The sequence below is a fragment of the Theropithecus gelada genome, chromosome 17, assembly GCF_003255815.1.
Source record: "Theropithecus gelada isolate Dixy chromosome 17, Tgel_1.0, whole genome shotgun sequence".
Taxonomy (NCBI): domain Eukaryota; kingdom Metazoa; phylum Chordata; class Mammalia; order Primates; family Cercopithecidae; genus Theropithecus; species Theropithecus gelada.
In genome coordinates, this window is record NC_037685.1 from 34,444,781 (window position 1) to 34,464,688 (window position 19,908).

The 19,908-nt window shown below is 46.1% G+C and overlaps 1 protein-coding gene across 7 annotated transcripts in view; it reads right to left on the reverse strand.

The window, feature by feature from the left end:
* ABCC4 (ATP binding cassette subfamily C member 4) overlaps positions 1 to 19,908 on the reverse strand; it is a 294,345-nt gene that overhangs the window by 228,111 nt on the left and 46,326 nt on the right. For all 7 annotated transcript variants that reach the window (XM_025364534.1, XM_025364533.1, XM_025364535.1 and 4 more), the window contains exons 2-3: positions 7,706 to 7,816; positions 6,921 to 7,041 (exon numbers count right to left, since the gene is read on the reverse strand). In XM_025364534.1, the coding sequence (XP_025220319.1) occupies positions 6,921 to 7,041; positions 7,706 to 7,816 (232 nt within the window). The remainder of the gene's footprint in view (positions 1 to 6,920; positions 7,042 to 7,705; positions 7,817 to 19,908) is intronic.

The following is a 19,908-nucleotide window of genomic DNA, read 5'->3' on the forward strand; positions in this document are numbered from 1 at the left end:
AAAGTACTTCTGCCAAAAGGAGGAGGGGGGAAAATAAAACCTGAATCACATCAAGCTTCTAGATCTAACTACTAACTTCTGGTACCAGACGGACATGTTAAATGATACAGCATGCAGGGATGCAGAGGGTCACGAGAGGGGTAGGATGGATTTGCAATGAGCCCAGTCTACACCCTGGGAATCCGTGCAGGACAAGCAACATGGTTTCTTCAATTAAAAAGTACACACGCAGCTGGGCACGGTGGCTCACACCTGTAATCTCAGCACTTTGGGAGGCCAAGGCAGGTGGATCACTTGAAGTCAGGAGTTTGAGACCAGCCTGGCCAACATGGTGAAACCCCATCCCTACTAAAAATACAAAAATTACCAGGGCGTGGTGGCAGATGCCTGTAATCACAGCTACTCAGGAGGCTGAGGCAGGAGAATCACTTGAACCCAGGAGGCAGAGGATGCAATGAACCAAGATCACTGCACTCCAGCCTAGGCAAGAGCAAGACTGCATCTCAAAACACATACACACATACACACACACACACACACACACGACACACACATCTTCAAAGGGGGCAGTGAGCAAGGCTTCATAAAAATCAAGAGTGGTCATGAGTTGATAGTTACTGAATCTGGCTTAGGGGTAGAGGGGGCTTAGTGTCCTATTATATTTTTATATTTTTGAAATGATCTTTAAAAACCTAAGAAAGATACCAGCACTTTGGGAGACCGAGGTGGACAAACCACTTGAGGTCAGGAGTTCGAGACCAGGCTGGCCAACGTGGTAAAACCCTGTCTCTACTGAAAATACAGAAATTAGCTGCACTTGGTGGTGTATACTTGTAATCCCAGCTATTCGGGAGGCTGAGGCAGAAGAATGGCTTGAACCAAGGAGACAGAGGTTGCAGTGAGCCAAGATCATACCACTGCACTCTAACCTGGTGACAGACTAAGACTCTGGCTCAAAATACAAAACAACCAAAGAAAGAAAACACCACATGAGGCTTGGTCTTGGCCCTCATGTCAGGCAGCTGAACAAGAAATGTAGAATTGGAGTTATTAAAAAACACCTCATTGGCCAGGCACGATAGCTCACGCCTATAATCCCAACACTTTGGGAGGCCAAGGCAGGCAAATCAAAAGGTCGAAATTGAGACCATCCTGGCCAACATGGTGATACCCCGTCTCTACTAAAAATACAAAAAAATTAGCTGGGTGTGGTGGTGCACACCTGTATTCCCAGCAACTCGGGAGGCTGAGGCAGCAGAATCACTTGAACCCGGGAGGCAGAGGTTGCAGTGTGCGAGATCGTGCCACTGCACTCCAGCCTGGTGACAGAGTGGGACTCCGTCTCAGAAAAAAAAAAAAAAACACCTCATTTCTCAGAGACATATTTAGATAGTTTTCAACTATTTAAAATACAAAGACCAACAAGCAGCATAGATACAAATGGAGAAGCTGCCTGTGTCGTGGTTTGGCCCACACAGAGGATTCCCAAGCTCCTCCTTCCTCCTGCCCCACTGCAGGCTCCAAGTGGGTAGATACTTGCTCAGTCCCCATCACAGTCTCCATGGAGGTGCACACAGGGGACAGATGTGCTAGAAATTTGCAGGCTGTTCTGTTCTAATTAGCATTTGCCTGTAAGAGCACCGTGTTCACCAGTTCACCATTAGACTAGTACTTATTTCTCTGGGCATTATAACCATCCCTTAACTCTGAAATCATTCCTAATCTCACTTGTATTACTTTGAAATTCCAACCTCAAAGACTCCCCAAAAACTGGTGTCACCATCCCTCTTTCTGCTGGTGCCACCATTAGTACCCAGGGAAGACCCTGCTTGCATTCTGCTTAGTTAAGAGTATACGGCTAGGGAGTTATGGATCCACAGCACTGTAACCAGAGGAATTAACCCATTTGTGCCTAGCATTCCATTATTGGAACGCTAAGCTTGTGGGAGTTATTTATATTCTACTGCTCAAGGTCATCGCCAAGGTCTGATTTTTCACACACACACACCCGCACAAAAATTGGCAACCTCCGGCATAAGTGGGTTAAAAAAGGCCTGAATGTCATCACAGAAGCTTTTTACAAAATGCTAGGTTGAGTTTAGAGCTTCCACTATCTAAAATACGAAGATCCACAAGCGGCACAGATACAAGACCAAAAAATGAAAAGCATCTTCATAAAATCAGTTGTGAAACTAACATTTGTTCTAACTCCATTTTTTTTTTCTTTTTCTGAGACAGTCTTGCTCTGTCACCCAGGCTGAAGTGCAGTGGCATGATCTCAGCTCACTGCAATCTCCACCTCCCAGGTTCAAGCAATTCTCCTGCCTCAGCCTCCTGAGTAGCTGGGATTACAGGCACCCACCACTACACCCAGTTAATTTTTATATTTTTAATAGAGATGGGGTTTCACCCAGTTGGTCAGGCTGGTCTCGAACTCCTGACCTTGTGATCCACCCGTTTTGGCCACCCAAAATGCTGGGATTACAGGCATGAGCCACGGCACCTGGCCTAATTTTCTTTTTTAGAGACAAGGTCTTGCTTTGTCCCCCATGCTGGAGTGCAGTGGTGCAATCATAGCTCACTAAAGCTGGGAACTCCTGGGTTCAAATAATCATCCCTTGGCATGCCAATATGCTGAGATTACAGGCATAAGCCACCATGCCTGGTCAATAAATAGCTTTAATGATTGAAAACCCAAAACAGCACCTGAAATGCTTTTGAGATGTTACACTCACTACCTTCATCTTAAGAAATTATTTCCAACTTCTCCAAAACAGCCCAGTGTCAATAAGCAAGTCTGGGAAAACAATAGTATTTATACTAGAATTCAGGCTGTTTTCACTGCCAGAAGGAAAAGAAAAAAAAAAAAAATCCAAGGATTACTTCGAGTTGAACTGGGAAGAGCTTTAGCTCCCTGAACTTTACTGCGTCGGAACTAAAAGTTCTACCAGTTATTATATTAAAGACACAAAGTTAAAATGAGCATCATCCACGAGTCACCATGATCATCTAAAAAATAACTGACTACTGTCTAATTTTATACCATAAACCACCACGATATTGGTGTAAACACAGGACCGACAAGTGCTCTCCTGTGAAAAGCCCAGGCTCCACTTTATATGAGAGGTGCCTGCCGCCAGCACTGTGTGGGTCCATCTTAACACCTTAGCCTGCCGCCCTAATACCTGGGGCCCACCTTGCTAGTGGGAGGGTTCAGATACCAGGACAGAAGACCTGTCCCCATACTAGTGGCTGATCTGGGGTCTTCATCCTTGCCAAGCAAACTGCACACCCTCTTCACGATTCAGGCCAAAGGCTTCTAAAACTGCAGAGCTATCATTGCTATGCAGGAAACCCAGAGCCTTTGATAAGTAAAAACAGGGAACTTGACATCTGCCCAAACCATGAGTCAATGTCGTGACTATGGAAGACCACAAACTTCCCCCTCGTCTGTCTGAGGAGGAGACAACTGGGAATGGTATCTTAACAGCACGGATGTTGATGAACTTGGGTCAGCAGGGCTGCCACACCTCATACGTTTGGAGGATGGTACTTAGTGGGAGACAAGTTTCTAAAGGGTTCTTGGTCAGCCAGGCACGGTGGCTCACGCCTGTAATCCCACTACTTTAGGAGGGTGAGGTGGGTCGATGGCTTGAGCTCAGGAGTTCTAGACCGGCCTGGACAACATGGTAAAACCTCATCTCTACTAAAAATACAAAAAATAAGCCAGAGTGGTGCATGCCTATAGTTACAGCTACTCAGGAGGCTGAGGTGGGAGGACCGCTTGAGCCCAGGGAGATGGAGGTTGCAGTGAGCTGAGATCACACCACTGCACTACAGCCTGAGTGACAGAGTGAGACCCCGCCTCAAAGAAAAACATTAAAAAAAAAAAGGGTTCCTGGTCAACCTGAATGTACCTTGGTGCTCTGACCTGCCCAGCACCCCAGCCACTCTCTAGCATGTCACCTGACTTTCCGGCCCCAGGAGACCTAGGAACCTAGGGTAATTTATAATCCCCAATCTCATTTCCCACAGCCATGCCCTACTGCTCCAGGGAGCTCTTAGCATCTGACTTATCCCCAGGCCAAGTTCAAGAAGCATGTGCTAGAGACACTGAAGACAGAGTTCTCAAGACACCTTTACGACAGTCTGGAGATGGTCAGGACTCTAAGTCAGCGTGCCTGAGACTGAATCTGGGCTCTGTCATTTACACTTTGTGTGGCCCTGGGCACATTATATAACTACATGGCACCCAGTGTCCTCTTCCCAAAAGTAGGGGTAAAAGAATGCCTTCTGACTGAGCATGGTGATTCCTGCCTGTAATCCCAGCACTTTGAGAGGCCAAGGTGGGAGGATCATTTGAGCGTAGGAGTTCAAGACCAACCTGGGCAATATAGTGAAACAAAAAATACAAAAATTAACCAGGCATGGTGGTACACACCTGTGATCCCAGCTACTCGGGAGGACTGCTTGAGCCCAGTAGGCCAAGGCTGCAGCGAGCCAAGATAGCACCACTGCATTCCAGCCTGGCAACAGAGTGAGATCCTATCTCAAAAAAAAAAAAGAAAAGAAAAAAAAGAAAAGAAAAGGAAAAGGAAAGGAAAACAAAAAGAAAAAGAAAAAGAAAAGAATTCATAGCAGTTCCTGGTACATACTATTTTTCAAGTATTCACTGTCACTATTATTACAACTACTGCTACTAGCACTGCTGCTGCTACTGAGTACCAACCACTACTAATCCTGCTGCTGCTTCTACTAGCACTGCTGCTGCTAAGCAGTACTGAGCATGAGCCCCCATATTTGCCAGGTCCTCCACTCCCTACTCTTCTGCCATGACTGCCCAACAACCACCCTGCTAAAAGAAAGACCAGCTCTCCACCAGCTGTACCTGTATTAAGCTCCCCTTGATTCGGGCCCCTTCCCACATGCCCACCAGCAGTAAGGATTACCATGCTCCCAGCACCAGAGTGGGGCCCATCCTCAAGTTTCAGGAGAAATTCACATTTCTACAGCCTCTACTTCTGTGCCTGCTTCTCCCAAAAGCTTACCCAAATCTCACTGTAGTCTAGTCACCATCTGTGGGTTAGAGTCCCCACCCCAAGTGGCTGGCAGCCCATGATAGCACGGACAGCCCTGAGTATGACAAGCTCAGTTCCTTCTAGATCATCCTGTTTTCAATTTCATAAGCAGCTGGTAACAAAGGGAAACTAGAGAAATGGAAGTAGCTGAGGAAGGCCTGCCTCGAAACCTATGTGAGGCCATTCATTCCTACTACACCTAACCAGACACCTGGTGTGAGCCTCAAGCACTTATGGAGGTTCCACGGCTACCAGACAACTTCTCTGAGGTTGCACAGCCAAACTGGGCCAGAAAATCCTGCACACGCTGGCCGCATTGATAGCAACTTGTCATTCTGTTTCTTTCCAACTGAGACTGATTGGGGCCATGGGGAAACACCATTGCTGGGACACCCCGGCACAGGCTGAAGAGGGGCTGGGAGAACCTGAGGGGCTCCTACGCCCTCTTCCACCCTCAAGTCAGTTCCACCGGTTATTCTACATGTCCACCCCATCCTCCACAAAGCCATAGCAGCATGCAGGCAGGGCGGGTACCCTCTCAAAGGTGGCATTCACCATCTGGCACCCTGGCCAACACACCTTTGTCACCAATGAGACCATCCATCTCCCAGGGTCGTCCAGTCCCCTGTTGTCTGACAGATTCCTCTGGTGTAGGGCAGAGCGCACCTACCTGCCTCCCACTGCCCACTGAGCCCTCCACAACAAAAAGCATATTCAACAGGAGCTACATCCCCCACATACAAACCAACCTCCCCCACCTCACTCCCAACAAAATGAACCGTGACAACTGCCCAACCCGCAATTAAAGCCACCCTTTCGTAGCAACAGCAACATCCACCCCTCTTACTTTCATGGACCACTGACATCCCTAAGGTAGCACAGAGGACACAAGTCACCAAGCAGGACCCTCTGCATCCCCTCTAGCAGGCCGCAGACCAGAACAGACAGGCTACCTGGCAGTGTGCCTAGGCAGAACACTGCCTTGCTGCAGGATCTCGATAGGGGCCCTTCCGGGTAATGGAGGTCATTGCCCTTCCGGCTTTCTGCCTTTGATTTTTCATGGAATGTCCATTTATATACTCTCTGCAGGGCCAGGCACCAAGACTCTACCTTCCAACCGGCAATCCACTCCGACAGCAAGGAAGACACACCGGACAGGTGTGATGAATCCCCTGGGAAGCACAGTCCTCGGACCTTCTTCCCAGAGGGGGTTTTGGCTCCCAGCACCTGGGCCCATTGGGAGGGGGTAGCTCTTGGGTGCTTCAGCCAGCTCCAGCCTCTGGGGCACCACCGCCAGCCCAGGTGCAAGGCCCTCAGCTCTGTTTCCCTGAGAGGGGAGAGGTGACAATACCTCTCCAGGAGAGCATTTATCAGATTTGGCTTGGTGAACAATTATTTGTTGAGCACCTGTAAAGTGTCTTAACATTATTCTGGGCTCTGATCAAAAATCACTTCCTCCAAACCACAGGGCACACGCTCCTCGAGGCTGTAGGATCCTCTTTGGATCAGGAGTGACTCAGCATTTAAAACATTAACTGAGCACCAGCATTGTCCTACCATAGAATAAAATGCTCTTCTTCCATGACACTGCATTTTAATTGGTTACAAGAAAAACAATAATGACCTTGAGCTTTAGTCATTTAAGTATTCACTCGGATAAATACGCTCACTGAACTACCTAATGCTTCCTAGACACGTTTAATCCTTAGACCTTAAAATACCTTCAAACCCCATCTGGCCACTTCTCCCTTCTGTTTCCCCATCCATTACAGCACCATCAATGGCGAGCACGTTTACTCTATGTGTCCTGAAAAACAATTCACGGTATGTAAAAGCTTTTACCTCAATTAATGTAAAAATTCCCAAAACTAAATAAGATTTCCAGTAACACTTTATGATTGCTCTTGTTAAAGAAGGCTTCTGTGCGTCATTCTCAGCTCTTAAAACTTCTTTATCCCAGAACCTACAATGAGGAAAAAGCTTTGTAAATAACAATGTACCCTGCCACAATATAAAACAGGGGAGGTGGCAGAGTGACAGGTAGGCATTTAAGACAGGGCATTTTGTGACTATCTCATAAATGCTGCTAATTGATTCCAGGGCTCCTGAAGGGTATGTGTGGTATAGAATCTGTAGCATCAGAAAAGCAGGCTTTGAGGGGAAGTCTGGGGAAACAAGTTACTGCCAAGCTTTGCTGGATTGAAGCCCCATCACAGCACAGATAAACCGGACAACCTCCTCCAGCCACACCACTTCCACCTCCAGGGACAGATCTCAGGCATCTCGGGCCTTTGATGCTGGCTCCCCCAACCTTTACAGAGGCCCTTCCCATGGGGAACCCATTGCCTGGTGGCTTCTGCCTGCAGTTAAATGGTGGGCTTTCAATGCCCCGTAAGACTGGAGCACACACTGCAGGGGTACCCAAGTTAAGTTCCAGAATCCAGAAGTTCAGGAGTTTCCCCCAGGCCACCATGGTAGGCTGAGCCTAGGGGCAGCCTGAGGAAGGTGACAAACATTCACCTCAAGGGTATACAGAGGCTCCAGACGGGACTCAGGAAGGCAAAACCCACTCCCCACACACAGACACCCACGCTTCCTTAATGCCCACTTTACTGCCTCCCACTTACCCTTGCAACTCCTCTCCAAGGTGCTGTGAGCGGTCTTCCGGTAGCACTGAATACATATCATCTTCCTCTAATCTCCGTTTATGGCCAATCTTAAACAAGGGATTGAGCCACCTGTCAACAAGAGAAAAGAAGAGACATACACCCGAAATTACACATCCGTGCTTAAGTAGACTCCTACCTCCGTGGGTTTGGCTTAAACTTACCTCTAAAATACATATAGCTCTATATAGACAGAGAGATATGAATAGAGCTAGAGAAAGAGAAAAATTAACATGTGTGCACATGCACGCGCGCGCACACACACACGCACACACACGCACAGTCCCTAGCTTTAACCACAGAGAGGCCCCAAAAGCAATGACACACCAGTAGCTGAGAGCTGAGTGTCCAAATCTTGGTTTCCAATACCATTATTCTCTAAAAGGAACCAGGGCTTCTTGAAGAAATAAATGATTCCAAGGCTGGGGCAGAAAAAGTACAAGAGGAGCCATGAGATACCATAAGATCAGGAAACATTCAAGGAATCAAGAGGATGGGCCCAAAGAACAGAGGACCCAGCTTGACGGGGTCCCACTAGACGAGTCTGTGATAATGGAAGCATCCAAATAAATCATGACAGCAATGAATTCTAACCCACTGAATAACGAAAGAATCCACGAATCCTTACTGAGACATAAATGGGGGAAGAAGGAAAAAGCTCTCAGATAAAGAATGATGGGGTTAGAAAACATTTTCGACGGAAGCTAAAACCAGTCAGTGAAAGTTTGATGGGACATTTACATAATCTAAAATTATCTAGGTACAAATTATTTATTAGTTATAAAAGGAAAAAATAGTATTCTTGCAGAGGACAGAAAGAACTTATTCAAATACTGTGAGATCCTTTTTACTAAAAAAAAAAATCAAAATGGTCATCATCCATGAGGAACCATTTAAATGATAATAATTAACATGCACCAGGCATAGTGGCTCACACCTGTAACTCCAGAGCTTTGGGAGCCTGAGGAGGGAGAGCAGCTTGAACCCAGGAGTTTGAGACCAGCCTACACAACATAGTGAAATCCCCATCTCTACTAAAAGTTTAAAAAGAAAAAGTCTGGGCAGTGGCTCATGCCTGTAAGCCCAGCACTTTGGGTGGCTGAGGTGGGCGGATCACTTGAGGCCTTGAGACCAGTCTGGCAAAACCCCATCTCTACTAAGAAAATATAAAAATTACTGAGGTGTGGTGACACATGCCTGTAGTTTCAGCTACTCGGGAGGCGGAGGCACAAGAATCACTTGAGCCTGGGAGGCAGAGGTTGCAGTGAGCTGAGATTGATGCCACTGCACTCCAGCCTGGGCAAGAGAATGAGACTGTCTCAAAAAAAATAAAAAATATAAATAAAAAATAAAATAATTAAAATTTAGCCAGGTGTAGTGGTGTGTGCCTGTGATCCCAGCTATTCCAGAGGCTGAGGTGGGAGGATGGACTAAGCTCAGGTGGTCAAGGCTGCAGTGAGCTGTGATCACCACTGCACTTCAGCCTGAGCAGAAGAGCAAGACTTTGTCTAAAAAAAAAAAAAAAAAAGAAAGAAAGAAACATATTTGTGCCTGTGCCCTACTAGGAAACTTTTAATAACTTTTATAGATGCAATTACTCAAGTACACAAACTTCTTTCATCTTGGCTGTCTTGTCTGGCCATGTGTCACCTTTAATAGGCATGTTTTACTACGGGGATTGTCTAATCTAGGAAGCCCTTCCCATGGGGAACCCATTGCCTGGTGGCTTCTGCCTGCAGTTAAATGGTGGGCTTTCAATGCCCCCTAAGATTGGAGCACACATTGTAGGGGTACCCAAGTTAAGTTCAGGAATCCAAAAACCTCCTGGTGATCCAAACTAGCAAATCTAATTAACCCAATGGCAAGAACTCATCAACTCACCTCTTTCTCCCCACCTCCTCCAAGGTGTGTCCAGAAGACTGTAACCTAACCAGCCCAGCTTCAACTTAGGTGGGCTTCCCAGACATGCCTGAGATGATTTCTGCATGCCTGAGACCTCCCTTCCAGTGGAACATCATACAGGGTATTTCAGCAAGGACTTCTAAGTAAAATGCACTGGTGTCTTTTTGGACTAAAGAGGTTTTTTTTCTAATCAGGGAATAAAATTGGCTTAAAAAATTAAGAAAAGTGAGAATGGTAACTCTGTTCCACAGGCTGAACACTTAACTGGATAATATTTAGAAATATTACAAGGAGCGGTGCCACTGTTGACTTAAAGTATCTGCAATCAGAAGAGACCCAAAGCTTCTATTAGAGGATGACACAAATCAGTAAGGACTTAACAAGGACCCTCCTACTCCCTCTCACTGCCCAGATCTCAAAAAGCTGGGCTGAAAGATGTGGGTACAAGCAAGAGCTAAAGGCTTCTGCCTGATGACAAAAGTCTACTTTGACAAGAGACTAAATTATCTTCAGTCATCTATGTAAGGACTTTATACATGGAAGTCTAAGTCAATTGGCTCCTTAATAACAATGTATCCGTGAGGGGGTCTAGTCAACAATTCCAGACCACCGCCAAATGAGCCCTTCCTCCACCCAATTCTGCCCCAATAGCCCTTCTCTCCTCGGACATAGTCTCTTCTTCCCCCTCGTCTTCCACAATACTTAGTACAGCAGCATCGCTTCCCTCGTAACTGTCCTACTAGCAGTACAGCACTTTCAGGGCAATGACTACTCCCATGTTATTTGGAATCCCCATTATGCCTGGTATGTGATAGATAATAAATAGTTATGGAAAGAATGAATGATTGTATTATTGAATAAGACAGATGGGTAGAGTACCTTGAGCAATGATCTAGGGTACAATTCAATACAAACTCAATATAGCATAGTAGTGCTCAATGCCACACACAGGAAGCCATCAGCTTCAGCAATACAGGAGACATTCTCCGCCCAGGATCACAACCCCCAGCATCATTTCCAGCAAGCAGGAGTCTTAGACAAGGGTTAGTAGAGAGTTTTGTTATTTATTGTTGGTGGTGTTTGCACTGAGTTTTTGTTCTTGTTTTTTTCCCAAGGATTTGAAAAGTTCTAAATACTGGTTTCTTTTTTTTTCTCTTCTTTCTTTTTTGAGATGGAGTCTTGCTCTGTTGCCTAGGCTGGATGGAGTATAGTGAAGCGATCAGAGCTCACTCAGATCAGATCAGAGCTCAGCAGCCTCAAACTTCTGAACTCAAGCAATCCTCCTGCCTCTACCTCCCGAGCAGCTAGGAGTACAGGCACATGCCACTGTGCTTGGCTAATAATTTTATTTTTGAGAGAGACTGGGTCTCTCTATGTTGCCCAAGCTGGTATTGAACTCCTGGGCTCAAGCGATCCTCCCACTTTGGCCTCCCAAAATTCTGAGGTTACAGGCATGAGCCACCAAGCTTGGCCAATAGTGGTTTCTTAATGTGGTATAAGGGGGAAAACGCAGGTCCCTGTCTCTGTGACCCTGACCAGAGTCCTCAGTTTCTATGAGCTTCACGCTCCCCATATCTACAAGTAAAGGAGGAACTAAAAGCTAACTTATCTTTGGTAAATCCCCTCACTTTCTCTTTCCCTCTCTCCTTTTTTCCCCTTTCAGCTCTCTTTTAGACCTCTCTGCCTCCTTAATTCCCTCATGGCCCTTTCTATTTCTCTTCTCCTCCTCTTTCCTGACCTTTTTGTAACAATTGGCTGAGATGGAACTAAAATATTATTTCATTACTTGATACTCATTGAATCAAGATTGTTCTGTCTTTAATGGACAAGTTCAATATTTTATATTCTTCAGAAGCCAAGCCTAATAAAACCTTTTTCAATGGATTATGCATTTGCATAACCCTAAAATTATAGTCGATCAAAGAAGAAAAGTTTCCCCACCTTTATTAGAAATAAACAATACTGAAAGAAGAGACCAGGGAGGGAAGGTCATCTCTGCTCTGTACCTCCTGAACTTAGCCCTGGAATCATGGGATCCAGGAGGTGAGTGAGAAGGCAGGTTTGTGCTCAGACCCACACAGGAGAAGGTCAAAGCTGCGAGCTAAGCTGAGAGTTTAGAGAACAAGGAAAGCAAAGGGCAGGTTGAATGAAATCCCCTGAGGCAGCCCACTGAAGGAGTTCACTCGTGTCTCTTGCTGCTATAGTCAACCCCCCATATCCACGGTTTCCCTTTCCACAGGTTGAGTTACCCATGGTTGACTGAAAAGATTAAATGGGAAATTCCAGAAATAATTCCTAAGGCTTTAAATCGCACACTCTTCTGAGCAGCATGATGAAATCTCCCACAGACCCATCCAGGATGGGAATCCTCCCTCTGTCCAGCAATTCCACACTGCAGACGCCACCCACCCTTAGTCACTTAGCCACCCTGGCGATCAGATCTATTGTCATGGCATCACAATACTGGTGTTCAAGTCACCCTTATTTTACTTAATAATGACCCCAAAGAGCAAGTACAAGGATGCTAGCCATTTGGATATGCCAAGGAGAAGTCACAAAGGCCTTCCTTTATATGAAAAGGTGAAAGTTCTCAAGCCAGTAAGAAAAGGAAATAAGAAAAAAAAAATTGTATGCTGAGGTTGCTGAGATTTGGTTTAAAAGTGAATCTTCTAACGATGAAATGGTGAACAGCATATTGTTGTAATGATTCCATTTTCTTATTATCATTGTTAATCTCTTACTGGGTTCAATTTATAAATTAAACTTTACCATAGATATGTGTAAGTAGGGCCAGCTGCGGTGGCTCATGCCTGTAATCCCAGCACTTTGGGAGGCCAAGGCAGGTGGATCACCTGAGGTCAGCAGTTCAAGACCAGCCTGGCCAGCATGGTGAAACCCCATCTCTACCAAAATATACAAAAATTACCCAGGCGTGGTGGCAGGCACCTGTGATCCCAGCTACTTGGGAGGCTGAGGCAGGAGAATTGCTTGAAACTGGGAGGCAGAAGTTGCAGTGAACCAAGATCGCACCATTGCACTCCAGCCTGGGCGACAGAGCGAGACTGTCTCAAAAACAAAACAAACAAAGATACGTGTAAGTAGAAAAAAAAAAACTACTAGGGTTCAGCACTATCCACGGCTTTAGGCAGCCACTGAGGGTCTTGGATGAGGGTAGTTCCCCTGCCTCCTCGGACTGGGGGGACTACTGTACTTCTATAGGGAGAAACAGATACACAGGACTTTAACTAGATGCCCTTAATGCTTCCTTCCATGAACTTTCTCTATTTGGAAGCCACAAAATAGTAAAGGACTAGAATTCTGGTGCCAGGAATTCAACACTTATTTTAAACAGTATCTGCTGCCTGGTGACCACTCTAGACTCTGAACTTCTCATCTTGGTATCTTTAAATCTGAATGCCTTTTGTTCTTCATTCAGTTTCTACCGTTCTTCCTCACCTTCCTGTGTTTCTAAGGAAAACACCTGAGAATGCCTCTCCCTTCCCCACGCCTCCACAATAGAAAGGTTAGTGCACAGCCAACCATGCTCGCCCCGGGCTTTCTCCAAAACAGCCCCAATGAAGAAATGATGCTGAGTTTCCATTTTGCACACTGACCGCCCCCATGGGGCTCACCCTCTGCCTTTACCTACACTTAAATTTTCTCTGTAGCATCTGTCACCATTTGAAAGGCTGTCACACTTCACTTTTTCAAAAACTCATGTTTTCTCCCCAGAGCATCTAGGCTCCACAAGGATGGGTTTTTCTGTTTTGTTTGCTGCTAAGCCATCGTCACCTAGAACATGCTGGGCACATAGAAGGCACCTAGATTTGTCACATGAATGAGCACATCCTCCAGAAATCCCCAGATTTGGCCTGGCATGATGGCTCACACCTGTGATCCCAGCATTTTGGGAGGCTAAGGAAGGTGGATCACTTGAGGTCAGGAGCTCAAGACCAGCCCGGCCAACATGGTGAAACCTCATCTCTTCTAAAAATACAAAAATTAGCTGGGTGTGGTGGAGGACACCTGTAATCCCAGCTGCTCGGGAGGCTGAGGTAGGAGAATCACTTAAGCCCAGGAGGCAGAGGTTGCAGTGAGCCGAGATTACGCCACTGCACTCCAGCCTGGGCGACACAGCAAGGCCCCGTCAAAAAAAAAAAACAAATTTAATATAGTTAAACTCCAAAACCCATCTTCAGAGACAAGTCTCCATATAAATATAATACATGGAAGGTTAAGTGTTCCTTCAAATGTGGGCAATACCCTCATGCAAATGTTTGTATAAAGCGGATTTTTCTTTTTTTTTTGAGACAGGGTCTCTCTCACCCATGCTGGAGTGCAGTGACACAATCATACCTCACTACAGCCTCAACCTCCCAGGCTCAAGTGGTCCTCTCACCTCGACCTCCCAAGCAGCTGGGATAACAAGACACATGCCACCATGCCCAGCTATTTTTTTTTTTAAGTATATTTTTGTAAAGACAGAGTCTCACTATATTGCCTAGACTGGTCTCGAACTCCTGGCCTCAAGTAATCCTCCCACCTTGGCCTCCCAAAGTGTTGGGGTTATAGGCATGAGCCACTGCGCCTGGCCTAAAGGGAGTTTTATAAACAGAACTAGATAACACTTTACTTTCTACCTGACACTACACATAGAATTTCTTAGAGTATTATATGTTTCTTTTTTTTCTAAATCTAGTCTTAATAAGCTTTCAACCTCTTTACATATATAAAATAGTTTTCTGAAATGATGGTCATAATTGTGCTAAAAAAAAAAAAAGTGGCGAGTGCCTAAGGGCACATACAAAACCCCTGACTCATAACCAACTGCTGATTCAACACCTCCTCCTCTTGGGTGTCTGATAAGCATATCAAACTAAACAGTGTCCAAACAGAACACCTTATCATCCCACAAAAACATCCTGCTCCTCCCAGGCTTCTCCCTCTCAGTTATCAGCCGTCACATCTTTCCCCTTGCCCAGATTTTCCAAAAAAAAGACAACCTTCAGGTGACCCTGCAGGCCATCCCTACTTTGTCACTCTTAGATAGGACATATCTAAGCCATCAGCAAGTCCTATTATTTCAACCTGCAAAGTATATCCAGAAACAGTCACACTGACCCTATGAGGCTCACCCTCTGCCCCTGCCCACGCTTAAATTTTCTACTCAGCACCTGTCAACATTAGAAGGGCTATTACATTTCACTCTTTTTGAAATCATGTTTTCCTCCGGAAGCATCCAGGCTCCACGAGGATGGGGTTTTTCTGTTGTCTGCTTCTAAGCCACCCACACCTAGAACATGCTGGGTACACAGAAGTCACCCAGATTTGTCACATGAATGAACACATCCTCTAAAAATTACCTATTTTAACATATTTAAACTCCAAAATCCATTACGAGTCCATGGTATCAAATTCTCAGTTACAAATATAAATATTAAATAACTTACAGCTATAAATAAGTCTGCAATAGCAAAAGTTTCCTAAAGGCCTGGATTCTGCAAATGGGTTTCAGAAAGAGGGTGCAAGGACACACACCGGTGCAAATATGCATTAACTGAGTGCTGGCAGGGAAGGAATGGTGCAGCACATCGCCAGCACAGCTTCTCATTAACGCTCCAGCAATTCTGCTCAGACCCCAAACCCTGCATGCCCAAAAGAAACAAAATCCTTCCAAGTTCACCAGGGCCTCTGTCCTTATAAAGTTTCCCATGGCCTGGCTCCAAGGGGAGCCTGACACACCTGATTTCTTCAATCTCCTCCCATTCTCTGCAGCCGAAATAGCCATTCTCCATGCCCTAAAGTTCAGTGCTCACCAGGCACAGGAATTGCTGGAATGGATCTCTCGTGAGGGTGGAGCACCCACACCACAGGTGTTCTCGACATGGTCCCAACCCAGTTATTTTGGCTCATGGCCAAGTAAATTAAACTCAGGTGGCACCCGTCAAGCTGTGATCTTCTTCTGTTATTATTCCTCTAACATTCCTCCATTCCTAAAACATGCTCAAAGCCCATTTTCTCATCCCTTCCCACTTCACTCTACTACCTGTTCTTTCTATATCAACCTAAGCAACAGGCAATGGGGGCCCTGTCCACCTCTCTCCTGGGTCCTCCAAACCCCCCTCCACACCCGCACTCTGGGTTCAACATGGGTCCTTCTGTGCCGTAGGCACCTCAGAGATTTCTTACCACGGAGCTTCAAAGCCTTCTCTGGTTCATCCACGGCTTTCTTGTCTCCCTGTTCTCCCACCAGCTAATCCATGCCTTTCACTTCTTCACAGGGCCCTCATTTTATAATCCCGTCTTCCCAGCACTTTCCCACACGACAACCAGTACTGAGAATCTACAGCCATTATGTATGATTAACCGTCTTAGTCTTCTTCCTTAAAAAAAGATGTACTTGGCATATTTGTACACAATTTAGTAACAATAAAATGAAGAAACGCGAGTAAGATTTATTTTTTGAGAGACACTTTGCCACCCAGGGTCTCACTTTGCCACCCATCCTGGGGTGCAGTGGCATAATCATAGCTCATTGTAACCTGAAACTCCTGGGCTCAAGCGACCCTCTCACATAGCTGACACTAGAGGTGCATGCCATCACGCCTGGCTAAGGGAGTAGGATATTAATTATTTCTGCTGCCCAAGTCATGTGGCTGACTCATGAGGAGATGAAAGCATTGTTCATTGCAACTAGCAAGTGAAGGATCTGACGACTAGCCAGAGATGCCATACTATATAGTCAGCAAGGCCCGCGCGGCACCTACTAGATGCAGAGCTCACTGTCGCCAAGATCCTTCTGAGCCCATCAGTGTATGATGCTGACTCTCTGAAAATCAGCCATTGGCCAGGGACTATGGCTCATGCCTGTAATCCCAACACTTTGGGAGGCAAAGGCAGGAAAATCGCTTGAGCCCAGTAGTTTGAGACCAGCCTGGGCAACATGGCAAAACCCTGTCTCGACAAAAACATACAAAAAACTGGCCAGGCGTGGTGGCATGCACCTGTAGTCCCAGCTACTCAGGAGGCTGAGGTGGTAGAATCACCTGAGCCTGGGAAGTAAAGGCTGCAGTGAGCCGTGATCATGTCATTGCACTCCAGCCTGGGTGACAGAGTGAGACCCTGTCAGGAAGGAAAGGAAGGAAAGGAAGGGAGGGAGGGAGGGAGGGAGGGAGGAAGGAAAGGAAGGGAGGGAGGGAGGGAGGGAGGGAGGGAGGAAGGAAGGAAGGAAGGAAGGAAGGAAGGATCAAAAAAAATCTAGACATTAATCAGTGCCTGTTCAAATCAAGCGCTTTCTTCCAAACGATTAAACCTCATCTCCCATAAGAGATGACATAGCTCTCTCTTGCTTCCAAGCTCACAGAACCACTTGCCAGACTAAGGAATAAGACTGCTTAACAAAAGGAGCATCAGAAGCTACTCATTTAAATTTGTGCACCAAGAAGCACAGGGAATAATATATAATTGATTAACAATGCAGGGGTTGGGGTGTCAACGCCCTGTGCAACCAAAAAACCACATATAATTTTTGACTCCCCAAAACCTTAACTAGTAATAGCCTACTCCTGGCTGGTAGCCTTGCCAGTAACATAAAGTTGATGAACACATATTTTGTATGCTCTGTGCATTATATACTACATTCTTACAACAAAGTAAGCTAGAGAAAGGAAACTGTCATTAAGACAATCATTGTGGAAAATCATTGAGGAGAAGATACACATGGAAGTGGATCATCAAGGTCTTCATTCTCATCATCTTCGTGTTGAGTAGGCTGAAGAGGAAGAGGAAGATGAGGTATTGGCCTTGCTGTCTCAGAGGTGGAAGAAGCTGAAGAAAATCTGCATGTAGGCTGGGCACAGCTCATGCCTGTAATCCCAGCACTTTGGGAGGCTGAGGCGGATGGTTCACTTGGGGTCAGGAGTTCAAGACCAGCCTGGCCAATATGGTGAAACCCTGTCTCTATAAAAATACAGAAAAATTAGCTGGACGTGGCGGTGCACATCCCAGCACCTCAGCAGGCTGAGAGAGGACAATCGCTTGAACCCCAGGAGGTGAAGGTTAGAGTGAGCCAAGATCATGCCATTGCACTCCAGCCTGGGTGACAGAGTGAGACTTCATCTCAAAAAAAAAAAAAAAAAAAGAAAGGAAGGAAGAAAGAAAGAGGAAGAAAGAAAGAGGAAGAAAGGAAGAAAGAAAGGAAGAGAGAGAAAGAGAGAGAGAGAAGGAAGGAAGGAAGGAAGGGAGGGAGGGAGGGAGGGAGGGAGGGAGGGAGGAAGGAAGGAAGGAAGGAAGGAAGGAAGGAAGGAAAGAAAGAAAGAAAGAAAGAAAGAAAGAAAGAAAGAAAGAAAGAAAGAAAGAAAGAAAGAAAGAAAGAAAGAGAAAAGGAAAGAAAGAAAGGGAGAGAGAGAGAAAGAAAGAGAAAGAAAGGAAGTAAGGAAGGAAAAGAAAAGAGAAAAGAAAAAAGAAAATGCACATAAGTGGACTTTTGCAGTTCAAACCCTTGTTGTTTAAGGGTCAACTGTGCTTCACTGGGGTCAAAGAATTGCTTTGGAAGCTGAATTACATGCATGTGAACATGTAATTCACACTTCTCAAGGCTAAACTGACAGAATTTAGTCAGTTACCTTGATGCTTTCCCAGACTGCTCAAAATTTATCTGTCCCTGGGAAATAAACATGTGTGCCTTTAAGACATGTGTCATGTCACTCAGTGCGCAGCCATGCCCCACACATATGCCTCACCTATGTGAGCCCACACATGCCTGCAGGAGCGCCAACCTGCCTGTCCAGGCGCATTTGTCCCAACAATAACCCTTTCTCTCTACACCTTTGCCTCCATCACTGTGGCCCAAGGCGTCATGAATTTTCAGGGCCCCAACAGCCTGCTAGCTGACCTACCCACATTCACCCTTGGTTTCCCTGGGATCTTTCAATAGAAAAGCCAGAGTGGATTCTTAAAAATATCACGCCATGCTGCTTTCCTGCAGTAGAAAAACAATGAAACTCATGATGGGGTGCTGTACTTGACTGGGTCCCCTTCATTCAGTGTTCCAGCCACCCTGGCCTGATGTGTTTCTGACAGTATCCCACATTCCTGTTTGCCTGTCCCCTTGCCTGCGAGCAAATGCGTTTCCCCATCTTCTCCCACAATTAGATCTTCTCTCCTGCAGGTCTCAGTCTCCAGAAAGTCCTACCCTTGTGTACAAAAAACCAAACATACCCTCATTGTCGATCATTTATATCCTCATTCTCACTTTCTTCACCCATTTACTACAATCTATTTGTATAGATAAAAAATAATGCACTTAACTATTTTGTCACTTTCCCCTCTAGAACAAAAGCTCGCTTAGGGCAGGATTTTTTTATGGTGTTCACTGGGCCAGGGACCAGGTGCTCAGAACTGTGTGGGGTGAACGAGTGAATGACTCTCCACCCAGGCTGAGGAGCAGCAGCAGAGAACACCCACATCTGGGGCCCAGCAACCCTCTTTAAGTGCCTGCAGGAGAAGGGGAATGTGCAGGTCACCTGAGGTCAGTAAATGATTCAACAGATGCTCTAGCCTCACTCAATAAGTCATTTATTATTGAAAGAATAATGCATTTCAAAGTAGTTCCAGGTGTGGCAAATTATTAACCATTGGTTAGTTCTCCTTGAAGAGTCTGCCAGCCCTGGCTGTGGGAGGCTCCTGGGCCCAGCCTCGGGGCTGCACTGGGGCAGGGTGGAGAGGAAGGTAGGCTGCTCAGAGTCAGGGACTCTGGAGAGCAGGAGCTGGGTGCAGGGAGACCCAACGACAGATCTCACTTCATTAGAAACTTCATTAGAAACGCCTTCCCCCAGCCGGGCGCGGTGGCTCATGCCTGTAATCCCACACTTTGGGAGGCCGAGGCAGGTGGATCACCTGAGGTTGGGAGTTCGAGACCAGCCTGACAAACATGGAGAAACCCTGTCTCTACTAAAAATACAAAATTAGCCGGGCGTGGTGGCACATGCCTGTAATCCCAGCTACTCAGGAGGTTGAGGCAGGAGAATCACTTGAACCAGGGAAGCGGAGGTTGTGGTGAGCTGAGATCGCGCCATTGCACTCCAGCATGGGCAACAAGAGTGAAACTCCGGAAAGAAGGAAAGAAAAGAAGGGGAAGAAGGGGAAGAAAGGAGGAAAGAAAGGAAAGAAAGGAAAGAAAGGAAAGGAAGGAAGGAAGGAAGGAAGGAAGGAAGGAAGGAAGGAAGGAAGGAAGGAAGGAAGGAAGTGATGGGTTTCTCTTC